Source organism: Anthonomus grandis, chromosome 4 (assembly GCF_022605725.1).
Source record: "Anthonomus grandis grandis chromosome 4, icAntGran1.3, whole genome shotgun sequence".
Classification (NCBI taxonomy): Eukaryota; Metazoa; Arthropoda; class Insecta; order Coleoptera; family Curculionidae; genus Anthonomus; species Anthonomus grandis.
Window position 1 is genome coordinate 31,106,829 of NC_065549.1, and position 27,388 is coordinate 31,134,216.

General features: G+C 31.0%; 1 protein-coding gene across 2 annotated transcripts in view; it reads left to right on the plus strand.

Moving 5' to 3' along the window:
* Positions 1-27,388, plus strand: part of LOC126735478 (dystrobrevin beta-like) — a 75,459-nt gene that overhangs the window by 32,030 nt on the left and 16,041 nt on the right. The window contains exons 4-13 of one of the 2 annotated variants that reach the window (XM_050439479.1): positions 1,969-2,054; positions 2,109-2,260; positions 2,380-2,488; positions 7,676-7,842; positions 7,925-8,049; positions 11,510-11,611; positions 22,560-22,641; positions 22,985-23,038; positions 23,193-23,308; positions 23,372-23,537. In XM_050439479.1, coding sequence (XP_050295436.1) covers positions 1,969-2,054; positions 2,109-2,260; positions 2,380-2,488; positions 7,676-7,842; positions 7,925-8,049; positions 11,510-11,611; positions 22,560-22,641; positions 22,985-23,038; positions 23,193-23,308; positions 23,372-23,537 — 1,159 coding nt within the window. The remainder of the gene's footprint in view (positions 1-1,968; positions 2,055-2,108; positions 2,261-2,379; positions 2,489-7,675; positions 7,843-7,924; positions 8,050-11,509; positions 11,612-22,559; positions 22,642-22,984; positions 23,039-23,192; positions 23,309-23,371; positions 23,538-27,388) is intronic. The other variant, XM_050439480.1, reaches the window with a different exon arrangement.

Consider the following 27,388-nt stretch of genomic DNA (forward strand, 5'->3'; position numbering starts at 1 on the left):
CTTGAATCAATCCAGCTTCTCAAGAACTTGTGAACCTCCTAAACCTCAAGAGGTTCAGAATTCAAAATGGAGACCGGCCATTGACACTTAAAGGTTAGTATATTTGTCTTAGAAACATGAGTACCAGCAAGTTAGCATTACATTAATCTCCAAGAATATTCAGATCCGAGCCGATAGATGTAGATCTTCTTTTGATGTGTTGTTCCACAAGACAGTGGTATCATCAGCAAACATAACAAATTTTCCAGAGATCTTCAAATTTAGAAGGTCATTAACAAAAATTAAAAACAATAAAGGTTCCCAACACATAACCCTGAGGCACACCCTACAGTGATAGGTTGAATTTTTGAAGTGCTATTTTGGAACACCACTGCCTGTGATCTATCACAGAGATAGGATGTAAGCCATCTCAAGGAAACACCAAGAAAACTATAAAATCCAGCAGTCTTGACGAGTTTTTCGACAATTTTTGAAATTGTTGATAAAAGAGAAATTTGTCGATAGTTGGAGCGAGATTCAGTATCACCTTTATTAAAAAGAGGTGCAACCTTGGCCAATTTAAGACTACTAAGAAACACACCCATATAACAACTTTGATTTACAGTTTCTGAAAAAACAGTCAAAGGATTTAAGAAATTAATGAAAAGAAGAAATTTAAAAATTTTAAGAAAGGCCAACATTCTAGTTCCAATGATTTTTTCCACAATTTTGGTTAGGGAAGGCAAAAGGAAAATTAGTCTATAATTAGGTGGACATTCCTGGTTCCCCTCCTTGAAAATCGGAATGACCGAAGCCCTTTTAAGTATATCTGGAAAATATCCAATCTCAACGCAGCAATTAATTGTGTTTGCAAAGATATTATAAGCTGAGTCTGGCAAATTTAGAAACACCCTAATTGAAATATCATTCCCACCAGAGGAATGTTTATTTTTGATAGACATAATTGTTTTTTAAATTTCTTCTATGTCGACAGGAGCAGAGCATCCTTAGAAGCCATGGAAATGCCACTAATTAGATTACCACTGAGTGAGCATTAATAACTGTTAATTTCACTAGCACTTAAAGAAGAAGGCATGTTCTGCTCAGAATTGGAGCCTCTAAAATCATTAACAATCCTTCAAATCTGTCTGTGCTTATTAGGGGTTGACTTCATGCGATTATTATAAAAAAAATGGTTAGCAGCTTTGATAGTATTGCGATAAACGGACCGATATCTTTAGATGTAATTTAGAACAAACACGATTTTTTAAAACAATGTAGAGGTCCAATATTTCTTTAAGAGATTTTCAATCCCATGCGAATTCATGATCTAATTCTAGTTCTTGATTTAAAATTAACTATTGGGAAAGAATTTTGGAACAGCTGTTGTAATCTCAAATGAAAGGGATACTGGAGAATTACTAATGCCATTCCAGTCAACCTTATAGCAAAGTAATTTAAATGCAGAGAAGTTTTTCTGCCTAATAAACGAGCTTTCGTATCTCATCTTTAGGCTAACATCAAATTTCAACTTAACAGCTAGATGATCAGAAAGAGCAGGCAACAAAGAACATCTTGTGGCCTTAAGTTAGTGCAGAAATAATTGCATAATTGCATGCATGGTTAGATCAAATGATTTGAGTAAATAGTACTGAGGGCAATATCTAATTTATAATTTAATATCGGCTCTGTTATTATATTATGCTCCGTGATAAAAAAATACAAAAGTTTTAATAAGTTTACGCTCGTTTAATTCTATATAAATATGTATATATTAATATATATATTATTAGTATATTATTAATATATTGATAAATCTGCATTTATTAATATTCTATGGCAAGTCAAGTAAAAGAATTTGTATTGCGTATTATATATTTTAATCGAAGGAATTTATATTTGCATGTAATCTATCAGGTACCATATTATGATGCCTATCTTTCATAGTAAATATTTTTTTATAGGTTTTAATTTAGTTTTCTATTACAGAGATAACATAGGAAAGATAAGAGTGTTTTCTATAAAAGTTGCTCTGGCTACACTATGTGCTGGCAAGATTATGGACAAATTGCGATGTAAGTTTTCCTAAAATCTGACATAACTCAAATATAAACTGAATGATTTTTTAGATATTTTCTCCCAAATTTCTGATAGCAATGGGTTGTTAACACAATGGAGATTCAACGAATATTTGCAGGAAGTGTTGGCGTTACCAGCTGCTGTTTATGAGTCTCCTACATTTAGTTATACCGATACGTTAGCTTCAAGTATCTTTAGTCCTGTGAGTCCTAAACATCTATAAAATTTAAGCAAGTTTTTTTTCCAAATTCTGCAATCTAAAATATGATTTGAGACATCTGCCAACTAGTTTTATTCATTTACTTTTCATATGTTTTTCAGAATTCTAAAATAACAGTAAATGACTTTTTGGATACAATGATGTCAGATCCTGGACCACCTTGTTTGGTGTGGTTATCTCTGATGCATAGGATTGCCAGTGTTGAAAATGGTAATGTATTGTATTAGCGTGTTTGTAAAGGTAAATACAGGGTGTCACTAAGGGAGAACTTTGGGGAAAAATTCGGATTTGGTTAATAAACGTGGTCAAGAGAAATGTTTCGAAATAATTTTGCAACTTAGTTCCAACTTATCCTTCCCAGGTGTCCCGCAGTGTATATTGATCAGTTCCACAAGAAGATAGTAGAGACCAGTTTAATAAATATAAAAATAGATATAACTATTATGTAGTTCTCTTTTGCTAACCATCTCCTTCCAGTCCAAACATCATTCGACTTTTCTTAATATAAGACTTACATCAGCACAATAATAGTCAAAAACTTGATTTGCTGGAGACAATGGAGATGGAAAAGCTTCTAGAAACACAGATTTATTCGGTGTAAATTAAGGATTTACATTTGAACCAAATTAACTTATTAGGGTTAAGATAATTTGTTACATATTTCTTCGACAACAATTTAAATTTCAATTAAAATTTAAATTAAATAAAAACTTTTCCTAAAGATGAGTGAAACAATAACAACAAAAAGTTTATTCTTTCACCTATACAACACAAATTAGACAAAGAAACTATCGATTTTAAAATAAATAGTAATACAGTAAAAAAATATTTATATTCTACATTTAAATCCCGAATACAGATGAATACCAAGAAGACAAGATTTGCCTAAGATGCATGAATGCAAATCTTGTGTGCAAATAACTTCCTTCTAGCAAATATTCTAACTTAATATTTGCTAGAGAGGGGACTCTAGCAGGGCCGAGCAGTGATTTTTATAAAAAGTGTTTTAAAAAATGCTCTTACCAAAGTACAAGGTTTAAAAAAAAAGTATATCAATATTACCTATACAAAAAATATACATAAAAGCATATATTATTTACTTATATAAGTATTTCTATATTAATATGTAATTACATCGATATAAACACCTAAAGAAAATATATTTTACTTACATACTAATTTAAAGAAATTAAAAAAAATAATTAGAACCCTGGTTTAAATGCTAACATTTACTTTTATTGCCTTTTTATATGCAAATTCCCTAATTAGGTCGGTAACATCTAAATTAGAAACAATGTCTTCCTCAATACCTATTATGGATAAATTTGATAGTCTTGATTGGCTCATTGTGGATCTTGAGTAGTTTTTTATTAGTTTTAGTTTGGAAAATGAGCGTTCCCCATGAGCTACAGTGACTGGCATTGTTAAAAATATTCTTAAAGCTACGAATAAGTTTGGAAATATGCCTTTCAAATCGTTAGCAACCAGATATATTAATATTTCTTTGGCCGAGAAAATATTTCTATCATTAATGTAAATTGATAATATGTCGATTTCATTATAGAGGTCCAATCCATTTATGTCCATATTTTTTGTTTCAGGGTCAGTTAATTTAGCTTCTAAATTCTTACAATAGGTCATTATTTCGGGTTTGGAAAATGCTTTCAAATTGTTTAAAAAACCAAATAATTCAATATGTTTTTGTAAATCGTGAAATCTCTCATCCAATTTTGAGGTTAAAATATCGAGAATATTAAAAAAAAATTTTACTTTAAAATTTATTTCTGGAGATTGGATTGGCTCATCCTTGTGTTCATAATCAAAAAACGTTTTTTTTTCCTTGGTCTTTTTGAGTGAATGGCTGGAAAGGAAATTTCGGCGTCTACTTCTTCCGCAATTTTCTTAGATTCATTTATCATGTCTAAAAACCCGTTTTCCGATCTCATTTGTGTCAAAAATAATTTGATTTCTTTTAGCATCTGTACAGCTTCTGGTAAAATAACATTAGAATTTTGCAGTGTTTTGCTTACTATATTAATTTTTGCCAAAATGTTGTACCAAATAACTAACGAACAAATAAATTTAAATGATTTTATTTTATTTATTAGGGACATTGCAATATTCTTTGTTTCATTATCTCTGCTTTCATCATTAAAAAGCGTAAACAGAGCATCGTACACTTTTTCCAACTCAAATCTAAGAGTTTTTATTGCCTCAATACGGCTTTCCCAACGGGTATCCGATAAGGGCTTTAGTGTTAGCCTGGGCAGCTCTTTTAAGAGAGCATTCCATCTGTAAGTTGAGGCCGAAAAAAAGACATATATTTCCTGAATAATGCTAAAAAAATTAGTTACTTCTAGAGAGCTTTTTGCTGCATCATTAACTACTAAATTTAAACTATGGGCGGCACAGGCTACAAAAAAGGCTCTAGGATTAATATTTTCAAAATTTTTTTTGTAGGCAATTGTGCTTGTCTTTTATGTTTGCTCCGTTGTCATAGCCCTGACCTCTCATATCGGCAATATCAATATCCAGTTCTTTTAAATAATTTAATAAAAAATCTGTTAACCCCTGACTAGTGTTTGTAACTTTACAAAATCCTAAAAAATGTTCTCGAATTTTTATACTTTTAGAACAATCATCAATAAAAACGAATCTAACAATAATGGTAATTTGTTCTTGGTGACTAACGTCAGGTGTACAGTCAAGAATGATTGAGAAATATTTGCATAATTTTAAACATTCAACAATACACTTTTTTACTTTTTCTCCTATTAAAAAAATCAATTCATTTTGTATTTTATCTCCCAAATAATGCGGCATTTTGTTCCTATCTTTTTGGACTCTATCAATATGTTCGGCCATTACAGAATCAAATTTTGCAATCGTCTCAGTTAGTTTCAGAAAATTACCGTTACCCTTATCAAATAGTTTTTGACTATTACCCCTAAAAGCTAAATTTTGTCCAGCTAAAAACTGGATAACAGATATTATTCTCTCTAAAATCGAAGTCCATCTTTTTTTTTTCCATTTGAAATAAATTTTGATTGATAGAGTCCACAGTTAAACCTTTTTCTATTGATTTTTTTTAATTCAAGCCATTTCCTAACACTTTCAAAATGCCCCTTACTGGTTTCGTGTCTTTCTAAAGTCCGAGATAAATGTCGCCAGTCACTATAGCCATTCCCCTCATTAAAACTATTATCAGAAACTTTAAATAATTTACAAGGGAAACAGTACACTGAATCTTTAGATTTTGAGTAAATAAGCCAGGTTCTAGGAACTTTTTCATTGTTAGTTAATTTTTTTTCAAAGTAAGCAACGCTAAAACATCTATTTAAATTATTAATGGGATAATTAATATTTTTAATTTAAACAGGTCCTATTCCTAAAATCAATAATCTAATATTATCCGTTAATATTTCGGGCCAATATGCTGGATCTTTAAATCGTTCTTCATTTACCTGAATAGCTTCAATGTTCTCAGTTTGCGTATTTGCTGGCGTATATGTCGAGTGATCATCTTGTTTCAGTTCATCTCCTGATGGTTGTTAATCTCCATCATTTGGTTGTTCTACATCGGCATCGGCTTCAGTTGACGTCAAAGGTTGAACATCCGGCCTTTGGCTTGTTGAAGGTTGAGGTTGTGCCGGTTGTGGGCTCGTTATACTCACTTATTTAAGAACTTTGTTAATGTTTGTGTTACATATGTATATCTTGAAAAGTTTTTCGGTAAGTTTTCCGCTATAAATTTATAATTTCAAAAAAAATATCATGAGAGCTATTTGTAGGTATCATAATGCTTTAGTTGAGTGAGACATATTATCATAGTTTTAATCAAGTATTTTTGTTATACCGTGGATTTTGAGCGTTTGTTTTGTCGATCTTGGATAAAATAATACGAAACAGAGTGAATCATAGCACTGTATTCGCATATGGATTCGTAACATTTATAAGATGTATATTTTAGTAGAAAAAATACTCATTAATATTTTAGCAAAATATAAAGAGAACTTACCTCCAAAATTATTTCAATTGCGTGTCTGAGGAATACTATTATAATATTATTCCATTATAAGAATTTAAGAATGAACTTATAAGATGTAACTTATTTAATTTTAAACACTTTTCCGATTTAGTTTCTTAGCATTTAGTATAAGATCTATATTACAATTTATGTATCTAGGGTCATACCTGATTCAGTTGTTTTCTTTATTTGTGTTCAGTTATTTTTAATAAGTTTATATAAGTAATAAGTTTTTTAAAAAAGTTTAATAGAAAAATTTTTAATAAAAGTCACACCAAAATATTTGAAAAAAAATCTCCATTTAAAAAGTTCGCATTGGGGTGCCAGTCGAAAAAATTATTTTTAAGAAATGTCCTGTTTTAATTTTATATGTCAAATTCCTGGATCGATTTTTAAATTGCAAAGTTCATTTAAATTTGGACTTAAAATGTTTGGCTTTTAACTTACAGGGTGTTAAGTAATTTTATTTTGACGACTTTTTCAAAGACGGTTGGAGACATTTAATTGATTTTCGCATATGAGATTATGGTGTAGAAATACACTTCCTAGCTATTTATTTACTTTTTTTTACTAACCAGTGTCATAGTTATCCCTAATTATTGATACAATTTTAATAATTAGTTAAATATTTATAGCTACTTAAAGAGCAGAGAGAGAGGAATAAATCGTTAATTAGTTAATATTAATATTTTTATTTACATCAATTTTTTTAAATAAATTAAATTAGCTTTGCTTATTAGCAGCGATTGTTTTGTATTTGTAAACATTAAAGCTATGACGTTTATTATTTCTCTTGGCAGTTTATGAAAAAAACAAAAAAAATTAAAAGTTGAACACGCTGTATTCTAAAAACTAATCACTTTAGGGCCAATGTTTATCTGAAATTTTTTTACTTAAAATTGGTTCAGAAATGCCCTTTTCAAATTATGATACTTACGTAATACCTAAGCTAACATTTCATATCTTTGAGAAACGAAACTTAAATAAGATGTTAGCTAAATTCGGTTGAAGTAAACCGAAATTACGTTCTCCTCTCCAGTCTAAAAATTCTAAATTCTATAGCAAAAAATATGAAGAATTGTCATGAAACTATTAAAATAATTCTCTACCTTTATGAGAATGTTTTTTAGAAAATCGCCTTTCGTGTTGACCATAGCAATTACGCCCCCTAACTGTAAAGTTAGTGATTTAAAAAATATTTGCAGCAATTTCTCTTGGGCACTGTAATTAACCGATTTTTTTGTCAAAACTTCGAATTGTTCATAGCTTAAATCTGATATCTCCTGTAATGAAACAACCTATACAATTAGCTGCATCTTAGGAATAAAATGTTTTTATTGTTTATGACTAATTGATATTTTATTGGTTAGTGGTTCATCCTATCCAATGTGACAGCTGTCAACGGGAAAATTTTACTGGGTTTCGCTATAGGTGTCAAAAATGTCCTCACTATACCCTTTGTCAGGATTGTTTTTGGAAAGGACGAACGACGCAACCTCATAATTTAGATCATCAAGTAAAAGAATACGCTTCCTATGTAAGTATTAATACAAATGTTTGATAAATTCAATGTATAACTAAAGTATATACTACTTACTATATTACTTTAATTATTTTAGTCTCCTAGTAAAACTATCGGTCAATCCCTAAGGAAATCGTTTCGATGTGTTCCGGATAAACAAAGAAATAATTTGCCACGATTTCCTGAACAACCAGAAAAAACCTTGAATTTAAGTCATATTGTGTAAGTACTAGCAATAATTAGGTATCTTTGTTATGTTAGAATGAAAAAAATCTAATTTTTCATAAGAAAATGTTTCTGAATCTGAAATAGTAGATACCAGTATCCAGTAAATCACACTTATTACATTACATGTTTTTACTTCATTACATGCATTCACACTTCATGCTCTTTGTCGGCGTAATATCTTGTGCCACCAAAGCATATTCGATGAAAAAACGTAAACTGTCTTTAACGATTCGTTCTGTCCGTTTTACCGGACGGCCAAACCCTGTGCCAAAGGACAATTAAAAAATTATTAACAAATAAAAAAAATGTAGAAAGTTATGGTATTATGGATTTAAAAAAAATTATATGGAATTCTTCTTGCTCAACATTAAGGGGGGCTCAAGGGCAGATACGCGTACCACAGTTTTTACACTCAATACACACTGTAAATAATGAGCTTAAATATTAAAAAACTATCATTTAGCGAATTCAACGTCTAAAAAAAGACATATGGTCTTTTATAAGGAAGGAATGCTGTAAACAATCTGTGGAATTACACTATTGTGGATTCAGGTGATTTCCTATTAATGTAATAATTACCATATGTATAGACTTTTTAATTTGGTTCTCATTCATTGTCTTCCACAAGTTTTTGTAATGAATTACTACTTAATTGACTTACAGAAATAAACACTTAGAATGTTTGCATGTTATTAATTGTTCAACGAAGTTTATGCTTATACATGATGATTACATTAGGTAACAAAAAATTCTTTGTGCTTAACACATCAGTACACGTATCATTAATTGATAACTTATTAATTAAAACTCACAGCAATTAAGCTACTGGCATCCTGCTGTTTCAATACTACAAAAGTTGTGCATAAAATGTAATGCTCGTTATCTTACATAATCTTAGCTATACAGGGTGTCCTATTTGCTATGTGTGACTATTGCTATTTCCGAAACTATAGGAGATACGCGGGCGGTTAAATTAGAAAAAAGTTGCCAATTTTGAAGCTTATTCTAAGTCCTTTTACAGCATTGCAAAATATTTTTTAGTTCATTCAACTAAATTGAACGGATAATATCAATAAGTATCATAATTTAAAACTACATTTTTTAACATTTAGATTAGGGTTCATCAGAATAAACATTTAAAAGTTTTAAGTTTTTAGCAAGTCAGATCCGCACTAAGGAAAAATTCATGATGATGGTTATTGATACGTTGAAACGTTGAGAAACATATGAAAGAGGTACATTATTTTAAAGGGAATAAAAACTGCTTTCAAAATAAGTTATAAAAAATGCAGGTCCGTATTTAAGAAAAAAGAAGTTGATAGCCGATGCCAAGATTTCAAATGTCATAAAAAAAAAATTAAAGTTGAAGTTTTGTAGAGCACAAAAAAAATATAAAACTTTGTAATTAAAAGTAAGTTTCTAAAACCAATAATTTTAGAAATAATAATTAAAGTAAAATTTGGCGTTTTTTATAAATCACCCTGTAATTCACAAACTAATAAACATTTTGCAACGCTGTAAAATAATTTAGGATAAGCATCAAAATTGGTAACTTTTTTCTAATTTAACTGCTCTCGTATCTCCTATAGTTTCGGAAATAGCAATAGTCGCACATAGCAAATAGGACACCCTCGGCGAAGGTCGTCCTAAGAATTTTCGCATTGGTTTGTAACATGGGGGATTGAGCTACAAGTGAAACCCCTGACTTTTTTTTCATCAATTGCTTTATATCACATTTGCTAGCGTACATTTTGTTACATAGACAAAATCGACATTTATCAACTGCTGATTTCTCCAATACGGCATCAATACTTATATATAATACAATACATCAATTCTATATCTTTAACAAGAGCGTTAGATTTCATTGTTATAAGCAACCCATCTAGGCCCGTGTGGCAGGGGTTTACCACAGGGTGAGGATCTGATAAGTAATTTCGTAATGCGCACATCGCTAGCTACAATTCTATATAATTCTTTTTTAAATCCATGAGAAATAACTTTTTAAAATGTTTTTATTGTATCGATGTTTTTCTTCTCATACCGACATTTCCAAAACTGCGTGCATTTTAAAAAGTCACAATCAAAGAATTCTTTTAAATTGTCCATTGACAGCTATAATATTTTGGAAAACTAAAATTGGTTTTGACTATTTTTTACAAAACTGCAATTCTTTGCCTATGTAATTTTTTTATATTAGCAATAGTTTGTGAGATCCATGTACTAAACATAAGAAAACTAAGTCCTTATAAAATATACCGCAATCACAAGGAATTTTTATATACTACATTTTTATTAAATATATATTTATTGAAAGGTTTGGATTTTGTCATTTAGCATGATCACTGTTATTATTTTGAAAAAGATTTTTGAATAACTCTTTTTAATATTTTTTATTCCGAGCACATATAACAGTTACATAGAATAACAAAATAGTGATTACCCATCCTTAATACTGTCTTCACTAGTAAAAATAAATAAATTATAATGGCACTGCCAAGAAAATAGTAATTTAACTTAAAACTAACGCAAATAAAAGACACAGACATTGTAAAATGTCATGAAAAATAAAACCGAAATTGAAAAAGAAAAAAATGTTCTGAATTTTCAATTAAGCCGTCAAAATACATTAAACGAGCAACATAGGACAATTCTAAATGTTCAAGTGTGTTATACAATGCGGCTCTTAATTTCCCCCTCCCCTCTTATTTTTTGAATGCGTTTATATAAAATTTTGAAATTTGGCAAACATCATTAGCAATCTAAATACTACGTTTTGGCCCTTAGCTCTATTTACAAAACTTTAAAATGGCGGCGGGACGCCATTTTGAAAAATTAAATTAAATAGAAAGGGGGGTTATGGGATACATCGTTTCAAAGCTCCTACTTTCGCCCATAGGAAAGTGGCCGCGTTTGAAAATCTTATCTTTTGCATTTTTATTCTCTTTACTACACTTGTTTAGATGTAATTTGTTTGTAGGTGTGATGTTTGTAGATTTTATATTTTTTGTCAATGTCAAAAAAAAGACAAAAAACTCTACAAACAATAACACACCTACAAACAAATTACACCTGAACAGGTGTAGTAAAGAAAATAAAAATATGAAAAATAAGATTTTGAAAGGCTGCCATTTTGCTATCGGTAGAAGTAATGACTTAATATTCTAGGACCATAAAGTATTCAGTAAGAGCTTTCAAACGATGTATCGTTTGATCCCCCTTTCTATTTAATTTCATTTTTCAACATGGCGTGCTGCCGCCATTTTCAAGTTTTGCAAAATGAGCTAGGGGCCAAAAAGTAGTATTTATGTTGCTAATGATGTGTGCCAAATTTCAATTTTTTATACAAACGCATTTAAAAGACAAGAGAGGGGGAGGACAATTAAGAGCCGCACTGTATATGTCACATCTAAACAACACTTCTTTGCTTCATGTTTCTATTAATTTTTTTCAGGCCACCATCACCAATTCCGTCACATAACGGATTTCCAGAAGGCCAGTTTGCTCCTGGCTTCGATGGAATGGGCAGCTTAGATAGTAGATCCACTGCTAGAAGGTACATTTACATTATTTTAAGACATACCACAAATTATCTTAATTCAGAAACAAACAAACCGGCAAAATTGATCAAAAGGGCGAATCGATTTCTGTGACCTCGAGAAAGTACTCGTAGGTGGTACGCAGAGATGTTGAGAATCATTTTTATTTAAATTAAATAAGCATTAAAAGTGCAGGGTGTCTCATATTGGATTTAAGATTTAAAATTATTCTGACGTGGGCTCTGCGTTAACGAGGAGGGCGGTGATACTTTAGATAGGTGGCGCTAACAATGCGGATTTTAGGCTTGAACGTGCGTTTATGCTTGAATCGTTTATACACCATGGCGCATTGGCGTTTTTGTGCACATTTCAATATCAGATGTGTAGGCGATTTACTGTTGGCATCGTTAGTGAACAGTTGAGTAATAACATTCCGAGCAATGTTGTAATTGACCCGCGCTAGTGTTCAACTAATATTGCGAAAAGACTTACGCTTTCGCCCCTATAAAATTCAACTTTGTCAATTTCTGAAGCCGGGAGACCATTTAAGACCAAAAACTTTTGCCGAGAAAATGATTTCATATTAATGATATGCGAACAAACACAACTGCCGATATTGTATCCAAGATAATCCGCGTTAAAAACATCAACAATTACACTACAAAAAAGTGATCGTATGGTGTGCCATGGAAATATTTGCATGCTATTGGGAATAATTGAGCCTTCCTTTTTTGAAGATGGTGTAGGACGTACGGTGACTACAACGCCCGTTACGCCACCGTGGTTCATAATTTTTTACGCTAAACCTTACTACAGTTCCCTGGCTATGATGACAACGGTGCATAGTTTCCACAAGAGGGTGCCACGGCACATGCTGTAGCAACATCGATCAACGCAGTTACAGAACTATTTCCTGGTACGGTTATTAGGATTGGGGATATCTGAAGGATGTCGTCTACACCGATCCAGTACCAGACACCATCCACCAACTAAAAGACTGAATTACCAATGCTTTACGTGACATATCCGTACAGATATGCTATCGAGTTTTTCGCAGCTTGCGCTGTAGACTAACATCCTACTAGAAGACGCCCTGCATTTAAACGAAAAATTTTGTTTAAACAATAAATCGGCATGTCTAGCAAGTATATCAAAATTGATCTACAATAATTTGAATGTTCGTTTTATTCCTTTAAAACCTTAAATCTATTATGAGACAGCCTCCACATTAATGAAATTCGTGGGGCAATTTATGGAGGTACAAAACAATTTAATAAACCATGTAACTAAACGCAATTAATCGAAACTCGAAATCGAAGTATCGATATAGTGAATAACATACAAATAACTCTAAACATATGCGCACAGTTTATATGGACGTAGATGGAATAATGTTAATTCTCGTACTTACGTTAACATGAAATCGCGTGCTAAAATATGAGATGATTTGGTACCTAATTGGAATATAGACTAGGGACCTGATGGAGAATTCAATTTGAATCGAAGCTTTCACTCTGGGTTATGTCTTCCTTAACAAAAAATAACCTAAGACCTTTATAAATAAACGACACTTTTATAAATAAACGAATAACTTAAAAATAGCACAATTTTTTGTGTTCTTAGAAAATATATTTCATAGAAAAAAGGTTACGATATTAAATTGTTAAAAAAAAAGTTACCACAGAAAGTTAAACACAAATGGTTAGGTTAGTCGGAATATAAAATTGTTATCTCAGGTTTTAATGAAAAGTCTCGCACAATATGGTTGTAATAAACTAACCGTCAGATAATAAATAATTTTTTTCTAAATTATAATTGAGAAATTCACAGTCGTACAAATTTATTGGAAATATTTAAAATTGATTTTAGTTTTAGTATAGAAGTGGCGCAAAAGATCACTTTCAAATAATATGATTAATAATAAATATTTTTGTCGTTTTGACAAAACATATTATATACAGGTTACAGTTATACAGGTTTTTGATAGAATGAATATAATATGATATTATGTACATCAAGAGTGCCTTTGATTTGGTTGTAATTGTAGAGAATCGCCGTTACTATTGTTTTCTAGGGTTTTTCAAACCCTACTGTTTTCACAAATCAAAAGTTTTCACTTGATCCTCCGCTGGTAGGTCATGCCTAGTGGTTTATAAGTTTTTCAGTATTCCATTAGTCCACTTATGGAAACTTAACGCCCGGTACAAAAAATCTAAGAGACAAAAATACCTTGTACTATACTGTTCCTAATATACAAATTAAATTAAAAATACCCTGAATTAATATAATTTATATGAACGCCGTGCAATGTCAACGACTTGGAACATCAAATATTCATTTAAGAAAAACACACCTCCCGAAGAAAAATTCTCCGAATCATTAGGCGTTCATAATTTATCTGAGACTTAGTCGGACAAATAAATTTCACTACATAATAATATTCTTTATTTAGCACTTTGCTAATACATTTAATTTGCTAAAGTTAGTAGTATAAAATAAAGGTAAAACCTATAATACATAAACTGCACATCAGATAATGCTATTTCTAAATAAATGATTATTAACATTCTTATTAAGTAACCTTAGATTACTTGCATTTTTGATTTCTAATGGAAGAGAGTTAAAAACTTGCAACCCTTCAAAAAACAATTATTTCTGCAATAAAGTTGATCGAACTCTTGAAATATGATAATCATTTCTTGACTTATATTGTTGAAAGTTGGATCTTTTTTCTAAAAAATGTTGCAGATATGATGGCATAAATCCGTGCTCTATTTTATAAATTAAAATTTCTCTAATAAATTAAAACTCTCTTGGCAACCTTTTTACAAATAAAATTTACATGACCATGAAAATTTAATTGTTGATCTAGGAGTACTCCTAAATATTTTATTTCACTGACAAATTGAATTTTTTATTTATTAATTTTAATATTTAAACCTTGACCTAAAAATTTTTTACAATTTGTTTTGGTACCTATTAGCACACAATTTGTCTTTGATTCATTTAGTTTTAATTTATTTTTGCAAAGCCATTGATACAAAATATTCAGTTACGAATTTAAAATACTTGTAGCTTCTCAGTAATTTTTACCTGACACACAAATTACTGTATTCTCTGCAAATAAATTTACGAAAGAGTTTTGTAAAAGAGGATAGATATCGTTTATATAAATAACGAACAACGGCGGTCTAAGAACAGTACCTACCTTGTGGTGCACCTATAATACTTTCTATTTTATTTGAAAACTTTTGTCCTATACATACTCTATTATACCTCTTATCCAGGTAATTTTTAATCCAGTCCAAAGTTCTATTACACACACCATAAGACAACAGTTTTTTAAGAAGAATATTACGATCTATTGTCTCAAAAGCACGTTGAGATCCACAAATACATTAATAACTAATTTGTCTTCGTGAATGTCTTTTCGCCATGTCCCACACACATACTGAAGAGCAGATTTACAAGAGTGATTATTCCTAAACCCTGATTGTCCAATATATAACAGTTTATGTTGTTCAAAGTATTGTCTCAACTGCTGGCATACAATTGTCTCTATAATTTTATTAATGACAGGCAATAAATTTATCGGTCGAAAATCTGCAGGAATCTTTGGAGTGGTTACCTTTGGTATTGGAATTATTACACTAGTTTTTAAATCACTTGGAATTATTCCAGTTGATAGGCACGAATTAATTAAATGCAATAAAGCGTATCCAATGACACTAAATAAATCTTTTATTAATTTCACAATAAGCACATTATCACTTTTAATCCAAAAACTGTCTTTTTCAGTTGTGACAGATTGACATTTTTTAAATGTGAAATTTGTATATTCGGAGGAATAGTTGTATTACAAGTTAATTGCATTGTACTTGCAGAAATATCTTGTAAGTTATCTAAATAAAATTGATTAAAGTTTTCCTCTATACTGTCTGTGTATGTCCCAAAATCAACATCCATATAATCAACAGATATTATCAACAGTTATTTCCCAGTAAACCTTTTAAGGCCCTCCACATGTTGCGACTATCACCTTTAGATTGATCAACTTTATTATCATAATATTTAGTTTTTTCAGTACGCATTACTGAGGTTACTTGGTTTCTGAGTTTTTGATAGCTTTTCCAGTCAGAATCGGTTTTTGTAAAGCAAAATCTTCTACAGGGTGTCCCGGTTCATGTGGGAAATCTCTCGGATTCAGGTAGAACATCGAAAAATAATACCGAACGTTCCTATAAAAAAATTCCTACAGGCTTTCTTTACGAAGATACAGCCTCCTAAAGGACGCTGCTGGAAATTGGTTTTTCATAAATTACTTTTAAACTACATGGTAAAATTTAATAAAAATTTTAGGTGATGAACACTATTAGGGACCCCTTAAAATGACATCCTTAAAATACATTTACCTTGTTTACTTTACCAGGGGCGGACTAGGTTGTACACTTTAATGCGTATATTTTTAACACCCTGTATGTTAAGATCTAAAAAAAAAATAAATTTGGATACCTTGAACCCTAGGCTAAAAAAAAGGTACTCTTGTTCATTGTCGATAAAATGAACCGTTTTGGAGAAAAATAATAATAAACGAGCCAATGTTTTTTTTTTAATTTTTTTTAAATGAGGTAAGTACGCTAGTTATTTAAAGAACAGAGAAATTTCGATGTAAGTCATTTAATTTAAAATAATACATGTTCCTAAAAATACAGTGGTGTCCTAAAAAATACTTTTAGAAAATAAAACCTATGATGAGTGAATGTTTTTAAATTAGAAAAAAAAACTCTAACACATTCGCGGGTACGACGAATCGAGGACTGCTGCACTCGCCACAATAACCCAACATTGTTTTTTATATTATCACAATAAAATGTAATTCTTTGGAGCAGTTCTTCCCAATTATCGACTGGGGTGGAATACACCAAGGTTTTGAGGTGACCCTATAGATACAAATCTAATGGCGTTAGATCGGGAGACCGAGGACGCCAAGCAACAGGTCCTCCTCTACCTATCCAACGGTTTTTAAAAGTATTATTTAAGTGGTGTCTTACAGCAAGGCTAAAATGGGGCGGGGCTCCATCATGCATAAAATACATATCTCGGCGGGTTGCAAGGGGCAAATCTTCTAATAAATCTGGAAGATTGTTCTGGAGGAACTCCAAATAGAGTTCTCCGTTTAAACGTGGTGGCAGTTCAAATGGCCCAATCAAAAAATTGCCAATAATTCCTGCCCAGATATTTATTGGTTGGAATTGATGTTGATGATGAGAAATAATAGTATCACGGGGATTTTCATCAGCCCATACATGCGAGTTATGTAAGTTTCAAATTCCATTTTTCGTAAACCCTGCTTCATCCGTAAAAAGAACGTGCTGATAAAGTTAGGGTTATTTCGCTGCTGATCTAACAGCCAGTTTGCGAAGTGTATTCTAGGAGCAAAATCTCTGGGCAGTAGTTCATGCACTTTTTGTAAGTGATATGGGTACAACAGTTGTTCTTGAAGTACCCTATGTACAATTGTTTTGGACGAATGAAGCTGAGCGGCTAATTTTCGAGTATTCGTTGTAGGAGTGTCAGCTACAGCGTCTAAAATATTTTCTTCCAATTGCACTGTACGTGCTGTTCTCCTCCGACCACCATTATTCTTTTTTTTTCAAAACATCCTAAAATTGCATTAAGGAAATTTAATAGTATTACCTCATTAAGTGAAAAACAGAAACCTACCAGTTTCCCTTAGACGTTAATTAACACGTTGAAATGTTTTCTGATCCGGAATAATGCGATTGGGAAATCTTTCTTCGTACAATCTTTTTGCTTCCAATGCATTGCAAGACGTCAGACCATACATAAGATGCATATCTGCATACTCAATAAAAGTAAACTCCATATTTTGACGTAATTTAAATTAAAAGTTACCAAAAAATACAAAAATTAAAAAAATATTATCAAATAAAGGATGAATATGTTGACAAAGATTAGGTTTAAATGATAGGTATTTGCTAAATTTGGAGTGTAGCAACGTTTGTAACAATAATGCGTTCAAAAATGCAAAAATTCCGATAAATAAGTCAGGTACAATACAATTGGTTTACATTATTTTTTTAGTTTTTTTTATGTTTAGTTTTTATCTTAAGAATAACAAAATAGAAATAAACGTATAATAAATAAGAAATATTTTGTAAAAGTATTTTTTAGGACACCACTGTATTTTTAGGAACATGTTTTTTTTTTTAATTAAATGACTTACATCGAAATTTTCTGGTCTTTGAATAACTGGCGTACTTATCTCATTAAAAAAAAAATTAAAAAAATACATTGACTCGTTTATTATTTTTTTCTCCAAAACGGTTCATTTTATCGATAATGAAGAAGAGTATCTTTTTTTTAGCCCAGGGTTCAAGGTATCCAAATTTTTTTTAGACTTTAACATACAGGGTGTTAAAAATATACGCATTAAAGTGTACAAACTAGTCCGCCCCTGGTAAAGTAAACAAGGTAAATGTATTTTAAGGATGTCTTTTTAAGAGGTCCCTAATAAAGTGTTCATCACCTGTAAATTTTTATTAAATTCTACCGGGTAGTTTAAAAGTAATTTATGAAAAACCAATTTCCAGCAGCGTCCTTTAGGAGGTTGTATCTTCGTAAAGAAGGCCTGTAGGAATTTTTTTTATAGGAACGTTCGGTATTATTTTTCGATGTTCTACCTGAATCCGAGAGATTTCCCACATGAACCGGGACACCCTGTATAAGGCAAATTTCTTTCCCGTTGAATCCCTTGAACCGTCGCATTAATCCATGGATATTTTTTATAGAATACCTGTTTTCAGGCGCAAACTTATCTAAAGCTGTTTGTATTATGCTTATAAAATCATTATATAAATATTTACATCTGTCAAGGTGTAATTCCAATTCGCGCCCATCAGTTCTTCATTTGTTTGGTTAATAGTCTCACGTATAGCAGTATAGTAGCTCTATGTCGAATGTAAGATGTGTCTCACTAATACATACTACTAGAGGGCTGCTGTTATATAATAGATCTTTTATTTCTTGAAAGTGCGAAAGAAGGCTTTGAGCCTTAATATGATATGAGTGGATTTAATTTAATTTCTACATTTAATTTAAAATCTTAACCGATTTTTTCAAACTGAAATTCGGGAAAAAGCCGGCCATAAATCGGAAATACCAACTTCCCAATTAAGGCCTATTCTGAGTATAATTCAATTATCTAGTTACCTGGGTATAATAAACAATTACCCTTTTGTTTTTCGTCTTGTCACTTGCAGAAATATTTTAGTTGAAAGTTGATGTTCGTGGAGACTATTTCATTGTGATTCAAAAGGGCCTGTAAAAAGTAGTAATTTAAATTTAGTTTTTCGGCAAAGTGTGGGTGAAAATTTTTTAAAGCAGCAATGGAGCCTATTGCTAGTGGTAAGTAGAATATTAAAAATTATATTAATTAAAAATATTTCTTTACTTTTTTTTATTACTGATTTTTTGAAAAGTTAACAGTTAATTTTTTTTAAAAATTTAAATTTCTGATCTTCTGCTAAATTCAAAGTATGATTTCGCGTAATTTCCCGAATTTAAATTAGTTTTAAATTATTGCTTAATAAGTCCTTTGTAAGATCCAATCTTAAGTTGCTGCGATAATTTGCGATCTTGACGAAAAATATTTTTAAAGATTTGTAGTCCGGGTCCAAATTCGTATAAAATGCTATTGTAGGTCCAAAACGCAAGAAATTTTTTTCTGCTACTAACATGAAGAATAAATTAATTTTTATAAAATAAAATATCATTTAATAGAAAATTTAATATAGAAATAAAAAAATTGCCATATGGGTTTAAAATTCAATTTGGCAACCAATTTTAAATGGCAAAATCTTACGAAAAATATATAAATTCATCGAGAAATATGACACAAAATGGTCATCAGCATCAAGAAATAAAACTGCATTTGAAAATAAAAATCGAGATTGGTTAAATATTGAGTTGGAATTTTCTTCTGCAATGAATGAAGCTCAACCAGCGGAAATGCAGGATACAACTCTATCGAGTAGAGGGAGGCCATTCACTGGATTTTTAGATTTAAGTGACCGATCAAAAAGAAGAAGAACTGAACAGATGCGAGCAGATCGAAGCCCTGAAGAACTAACATTTGCTGCTCAAATGAAGTTTAGATCCGAAGGTAAACTGGATGAAGCAGATGTGTTAAAAAATTTAATATAAAATTTTATATAATTTATAATATAAAAATTTAATATAAATATTGCATTCTCACCACCAACCCGTGCATCAAAATATAAAAAATCTCTTGAAAAAGGATGTGAAATACCATTTTCAGCGGACGAAGCCTTATCGCTTTTTGTAGAGGCTAAATTGACAAAATTTCAATACAATCTTATAAGAAATTCGGCAAAAAGCCATAGGTCAACTCTTTATCCTAATTATGAGTCAACAACTGCCGCAAAAAAAAGGTGCTACCCAGAAAACCTAAACATTTCTGAGGATGTTGCTGAAGTGCCTTTTCAAAGTTTGCTGGATCATACATCTTTAAGGTTATTTGAGTCCCTAAAAGAAGTTTTAAATTCTTTAAACCAAGAAAAATATAATAATTTAAATTAAATTTGCAAATGGGGGTGTGACGGGAGTTCTGGGATGAGTCAATACAAACAGCAGTTTGCAGAGTCCAATATTTCAGATGCTAATATCGTTTTAACATCAATGGTACCAATTCAGCTCATTAACGGTGATCCGAAATCAAAAGATAAGTTTGTAATCTGCGAAAATCCCAGAACTTCCTCCACACGATTCTGTAGACCTCTTAGAGTCCAGTTTAGGCATGAAACAACAGAGTTATCAGTGAGAGAAAAGCAATATTTTGACCAACAAATTTCAGATTTGCAACCAACAAAGCTTGATATTCAAGGAAACAATGTATTTTTACAACACATTTTATATTTTACAATGATAGATGGCGAATTGTGTAATGCTGTTACTGAAAATACTTCAACTCAGAGATGCTATTTGTGTAATCTAACATCCAAAGATTTTAACAATATCGATAAGGTTTTAAAACAGAAAATTGCTGACGAATCTAGATTTCAATTTGGTTTGTCATCTTTACATGCTTGGATTCGTTTTTTTGAGTGTTTGCTGCATCTATCTTATAAGATGGCAATGGCAAGCGCGAGGCCAGGAAAACAAAGAAAAACTTGCAAATGCCAAAAAACGAATCCAAGGCTTATTTTTTAAAGAAATGGGACTATTGGTTGATCGACCAAAACCTGGTTTTGGAAGTACTAATGACGGCAACACTGCTCGCCGTTTTTTTGAGAATGCTGCTAAAGCTTCGGAAATTACAGGCATTAATCAAGATTTGATATTTAGATTTAGAGTAATTTTATTAACAATTTCTAGTGGTTTTCATATTAAAATCGATAGTTTTAAGGATTACTGTCATGATACGGCCAGAAAATTTGTAGAATTGTATCCGTGGTACAATATCCCAACTTCCGTGCATAAAATCTTAATGCACAGTTCTGATATAATATCATATTGTTTGGTTCCAATTGGGCAACTTGGCGAAGAAGCCCAGAAATCAAGAAATAAAGATATTAAAAGATTCAGAGAATTTCATGCACGGAAGTTTTCAAGAAAACAAAACATGGAAGATATATTTTGTAATCTCTTAATATCTTCTGATCATTTAATCTCCAATATGAAAAAATCATCTGCTAAAAAGCTTAAACAGTACCCTTTAGAAGTTTTGGCATTTTTTGATGAACCAACAATTTCTGCTGATGAAAGTGATAGTGAAGATATTGATTGATTTTAATTATTATTAAGATAGGTTAGGCTTTACTATTATTACAAAGTTATTGTTAAGTAAGCTCTGTATATACTTTACATACTTAAATATATTACTCTAAACATGTATTTTAATTGCTTATTTTTACACACAAAGCAAAGGTTACTTATAAAATTAAATAGCACAAAAACAAACAAATCACAACTTTATTTAGTAATTTATAATAAGAAATTTTATTAAACTCAGGTACTTATATTATCAAAAGTCTCAACATTTTGAATTTTATTTCAAACATTTTCTGTATTATGAATTTTAAACTCTTAACTGAAAAATTGTTGAAATAATAACATTCTGAAATTTTTTTAAGGAAATGCGTACTTACGCAGCGCCTATGTAATGCAATAAATGAACCCAAGGGGGGCGGGGGGGATTTAAAAAAATTTTTTAAAATGAACGTGTTATCTTAATTTTAACATTTTCTTATGATTAAATATGTTTGTGGTTCATATCAGCACTACTACTATTTATGGCCGGCTTTTCCCCGATTTTCGCCTGTGTGGGTCGCACCCTCCTTTCCCTACACAATAAGAAGGAAGTAATCATCAATCAACACCAATTACCATTGATTATTGAAATTAACCAATCTTAAGCAATAAGATCTGACTCAATAAATTAGGTCCTACCATATTTAGTGATAATTTACAAAAAATCATTACCAAAAATTAAATTTAATAAATTCCTAAAGTCACACCTATCAAACACCATCATAGGAAAGATAACATTTATAGGAACGTAAACCCTTAAAAGTTACCACTTTTTCACCCCGTACCTCAGAAACAGAAGGTATATCATTTTTATTTGCGGCATTAAAAGTTTGATGGAAAAGTGACACAGGTTTGTGAAAACTGCAAGGTTGTTCCTAAATAGTAAGGAAAATTACAATCTGCAATTACAATCCAAATGAAACACAGTGTAAATATGGATCTTTTGCGACTTTATTTTCTGGATCACCAATTGGACGACCTATCAGTTTTTCGATTAGATATATCTCAAATAGTTTTTAAGATTCCAATAAGTAAACTGTTAATTTGGTTTAAGGCTTAATAATTGCCATATTGACTATACCTACCTACCTATACTACCATATTTTATTCTAGTCTGGATAGTGCAAGAGATGACGAACATCGGCTTATTGCGAGATATGCCGCGAAATTAGCCCAAGACGCCAGGGGAGGCATTGTAAGTTTTATTTTTAAAGATAACTTGTTTACCCTCTTTTAAATTAAGATTTGTTTATTAAAGAAAAGTATTACAAATGATAAAAATGAAAGTCATAAAAATATTTCTTTAATAACCTTTGTAATTATTATAGCATGTATCAAATAACTATTTTCGAAAAGTACATGCTCTCTATTTAATAAATTATTTATAATAATTACATGTATATAATATGTCTTGTTTTCGCATTTTTATTTTAGTTTTGCGAAATTATTAAATTAAGTATATTTATTTTAATATGATATTTCATTGCTTTTATTTTATGTTAAATATGCTTTTTTGCTATGTTCGCTTTGTTTTTCAGCCCAGAGGCGCGACCTATAGAAAAAATTCCCTATCTCCAGATGCAGGTTTAATGGTAAGTAGCTTATCGAGCTTAATATTATATTTTGTTATTGCTTTTGTTAGTTCTTAAAGTATTAATACAGATTTTAAAAAAAGGTTACGTCATTTACTTTTTATTCATAATAATAATAATAATACAATTATTTAAATGTATTAAATTTTTTTAGGGGAGAGTTCCATCAGAAACTTGTTTAGGAATGGACTCCACTAGAGCTCAGCGTGAACTCATTAGCCAATTGGAAGCAAAAAATCGAGAAATTATGAAAGAAATTGCTAGGTTAAGGTACAAAGAGAACCGTTATTCTAATTGGCTCAATATAGTATTTTATTACATTTATCTTTGTAGAAGACAGCAGGAATTAGAAAGCCATAATGCCGAAAATCCCGTTTTGATGAGCGAATTGCGGGCATTGCGGATGCGCAAAGATGAACTGGAAACCCACCTTCTTACACTACAAGATTCAAGAAGACAACTTATGATACAGCTGGAAGGGTTGATGAAGATGCTGAAGGTAAGTAAGTGTACATTAATAGCTTTGGCGACTTGATATTATAATTATGTCTGGCTGGTATAACGTTGTGCTATGCTGAATTTTCTGGCATCTACGCTGACGATAAGTAAATTATTTAACAACAAAAAATAGTTAGCTATAGTTTTACTTTTGGACCGAGATATAACACGCCCTGCTTCTTTAAAAACTGAACAGTAAATTTACATGTCGTTTCTTTAACTTAATTCTGGAAAGTTAATCTTTAAAGCGTGAACGTCCTTACTGTAGCATTAACCTTTATTTTCATATTTTTAACTGTCGAACAACATCCTCTTTCGTCTTATCTGATTCTACCTGTTCCCTTTTGCAACTTGCATTATCCAAGCTTTTGTTCAGAGATGCTAGGGCATAAAGTAACGTTCACACAAAATTATAGAATCGTTCTACTGTTCTCGATACGTACTTAATATACTTTTAAATGAAAATTGTAATAATTGGGAAAGTGGCCGTGAGTTTTAGCTAACAACTCTATTAATATTTAACCTTTTAATACAAAAATAAATGCTAAAATACAGGATGTTCACTTATAAACTGACACATTTTAACTGCTTATAAGTCGAGAACGAAAAATGACAACAATGTGCGGCTTTCACAGAACTTCATCAATATTTTTAAAGTTTTTTTTGACAGTGTTGCCAAGTTCCTGAATTTACCTGAAATAGGAGGAAAAAAATTGATGATTTTCAAAGGCCGATTTCTCAAAAATTTTAAATGTAACACCCTGTACTTTTTAATTTCACATAAAAGCCTGTTAAATCCCCTTTCCGAAAATGTATAAATTGTCTTAAATCAGTCCCAATAATTTCTATATGTATTTTTGCATTTTTTAAAGATTTAAATATGTTTACCACCCGGGAAAAAGGCACGTTGCGGGTTATTATTTAGTGAATGCAAATCAGTTACGCAGACGAGAAGAAGATTTAGGCATTCTATACTTCATTGGGTACGCCAATTTTCCCAGGAGGGAATAGGTAAAAGAAATGTTAAAACAAAACTAAATGCACAAGCTAATTTGTTGGATAAAAATTCAGAGATTAGAGGGACACAAAGTCAGTGGTCTCAAAAGATGTTAATTTTTTAAAAAATTATTACACGTGTTTCGCCCTAAGGCATCGTCAGATCTAAGAGAAAATAGAAAGCAACCATAGTATAAAAACAACAATGCACAGACACAAATTACAATATAGAGATTTGACTTACCGGTAAAGCTATTGGATTAACACCACAAACATTCAAGTTAAAACAAAAATAAATACATACGAAATAAAAATAATGCTGACATTCACATTAATTCCGGTGTAAAAACTAAATAAAATAAAAGTAAACAAAACAAGCAGAGTGAGGTTAAGTTGAACGGGAGAACGGAAATAAGGCAAAAAATTAAATAAAAAATAAAAAGTGAAATATGACTTGGTCGAGAAATGAACCAGCGACCATCGGGTTCGCAGGCAAGCGCTTAACTTACGTGCTATCCAGGTCGTGGTAAATATTGTTAAAAATTAAATGCGGTTCGAAGGTAAAAACATCATTCACACAAGACAGTACAGGACTCCTTTTTGCCCTTGTGATCTCCAAAAAAAAAGATGGATAGGGCGAGCAGGTCCAATCGAGTGGGCACCTTATTCTCCCGATCTAACCATTCCAGATTTTTGTATATGGGGATATGTAAAAGACCGTTGCTACAATCCAACCCCAAGAAATTTGGATGAACTGCGCAACAACATAGTAAACGTTTTCAACCAAATTACACCGCGAATGCTACAAAACGCCTTCGGCAACTTATTTCTCCGTCTACATTTGTGTTCCGAGCAAAATGGGGATCATATACAGCAGCTAATTTATTAGTTATAAATTAAAATTATTTTTTTCAATTGTTTGTTGTTAAAATTGTTGTAAATAGTTGTAATTTAATACATAGAATAAATACATAGGCAATTACCAGAAAATGTTCATCAATCACCGAATATGTATTCTAGGAAAATTTTCAAAAAGGTGTCATTTACTAAAATTGGCTCTGTAAAAAAAAATAATGAATTTAAGACAATTTATACATTTTCGGAAAGGGGATTTAACGGGCTTTCATGTGAAATTAAAAAGTACAGGGTGTTACATTCAAAATTTTTGAGAAATCGGCCTTTAAAAATCATCAATTTTTTTCCTCCTATTTCAGGTAAATTTTGAAACTTGGCAACACTGTCAAAAAAACTTTAAAAATATTTATGAAGTTCTGTGAAAACCGCACATTGTTGTCATTTTTCGTTCTCGACCTTTAAGCAGTTAAAATGTGTCAGTTTATAAATGGACACCCTGTATTTTAACCGCGTAAATATGCTACATACAAACATAATTATTCAAAGGCGGGGTAACTGGTGTTTTTTAGAATGAGTTTAGCTTAGTGAGTGAATTTTAAGTTGTTTAAATTGAGGTAATGTTTTTTATCTTTTTTAATAACAAGAGTGTTGAAATTTCCACCGAAGAAGATTTACAAAAACTTCTAGGTCTAGTGCGGAGACATAAAAAAAAACATTAAACGTTTGGTAGTAGTAGGCTACAAGCTATTAATTTTTTTTATATATTGAACGTGTAAAAGAGAAACAAATATTTAATTTTTTTTTTACAAAGTCTTTATTAATTTCTTCTTGCTACTTTTCTTTATTTCTTTATAGGTTGTTAACTTTTATTTGGTAATTTAGGCCTAAAGGCATTAAATATTTATTAGTATAATTAAAAAATATCATTAATAACTATAACTGTTTATATAACTGTAGATATTTAAGGGAAGTTGTGAATGTTTTGTTAATTAATTAGCATGAATATATTGAATTTAAGATTTAGGCATATAAACGTAAGATCCTCGGTTCCAAGTATGGCTGAGCTAAATGCATTTTTGCCTGCCTCAAGTTTTGACATAATCGGAGTATCTGAAACATAGGTCCACAGATAAATTCTCAAGTGGTTAAAATTCCGGGTTATAACTTCATAAGACGAAATAGAGTTGGCCGAGGAGGGGGAGGAGTGGGTTTGTATGTGAGGGATTATTTTTATTATGTTTGGTAAAAAATGAATATACTTAAAGCATTTATATTCAACGAATATGGATTAAATTAAAAATTAACAAACAAACTTATCTTTTTGGTTGCCCTCCTAAAAAACGGTGGAGTTTTTATCTCTGTTTGACAATATGCTTACCTCGCTTACCCCAATATGTGATATTATCTGTTGTACAGGAGATTTTAATTTGGACTATAGTGATCTATTTGCTAAAGATGTTAATAAGTTTAACTTGTTTGTATAATGTTGGTCTTATGCAAGTAATCTTGAATCCAATGCGAATTTCACAAACCACAAGTTCTATTATAGACTTAATAGTGGTACGTTGCCAGGTCCAAAAGTCTCTGATCATGAATTCATATTTTGTGATTTATTAATACCCCATTATAAAAATCAAATTAAGTTTATTGAATACAGAGATATTAAAAGCATCGACATTACCCACTTTTAGTATGATTTACAGTCTATACCGTGGCGAAATATCTACGATATTCAAGACATTGACGATAAAGTAAGCTTTTTTACAGATAACATCCGGGCGCTAATGGACTTACATAGCCCCTTAAAAAAAGTTCGTATAATAAAAAAATATCAACCATGACTTGATAATGTGAAAGATCTAATGTTACTACGTGACAAAGCTCTTCAAACATATAAAAGAAGTAAAACTGGGCTAATAGGGAATACTATACAAGGTTGAATAATTTGACAACTCTAACTCTAAAACAAGAAAAAAATCATTTCTAAATAATCAACTATCA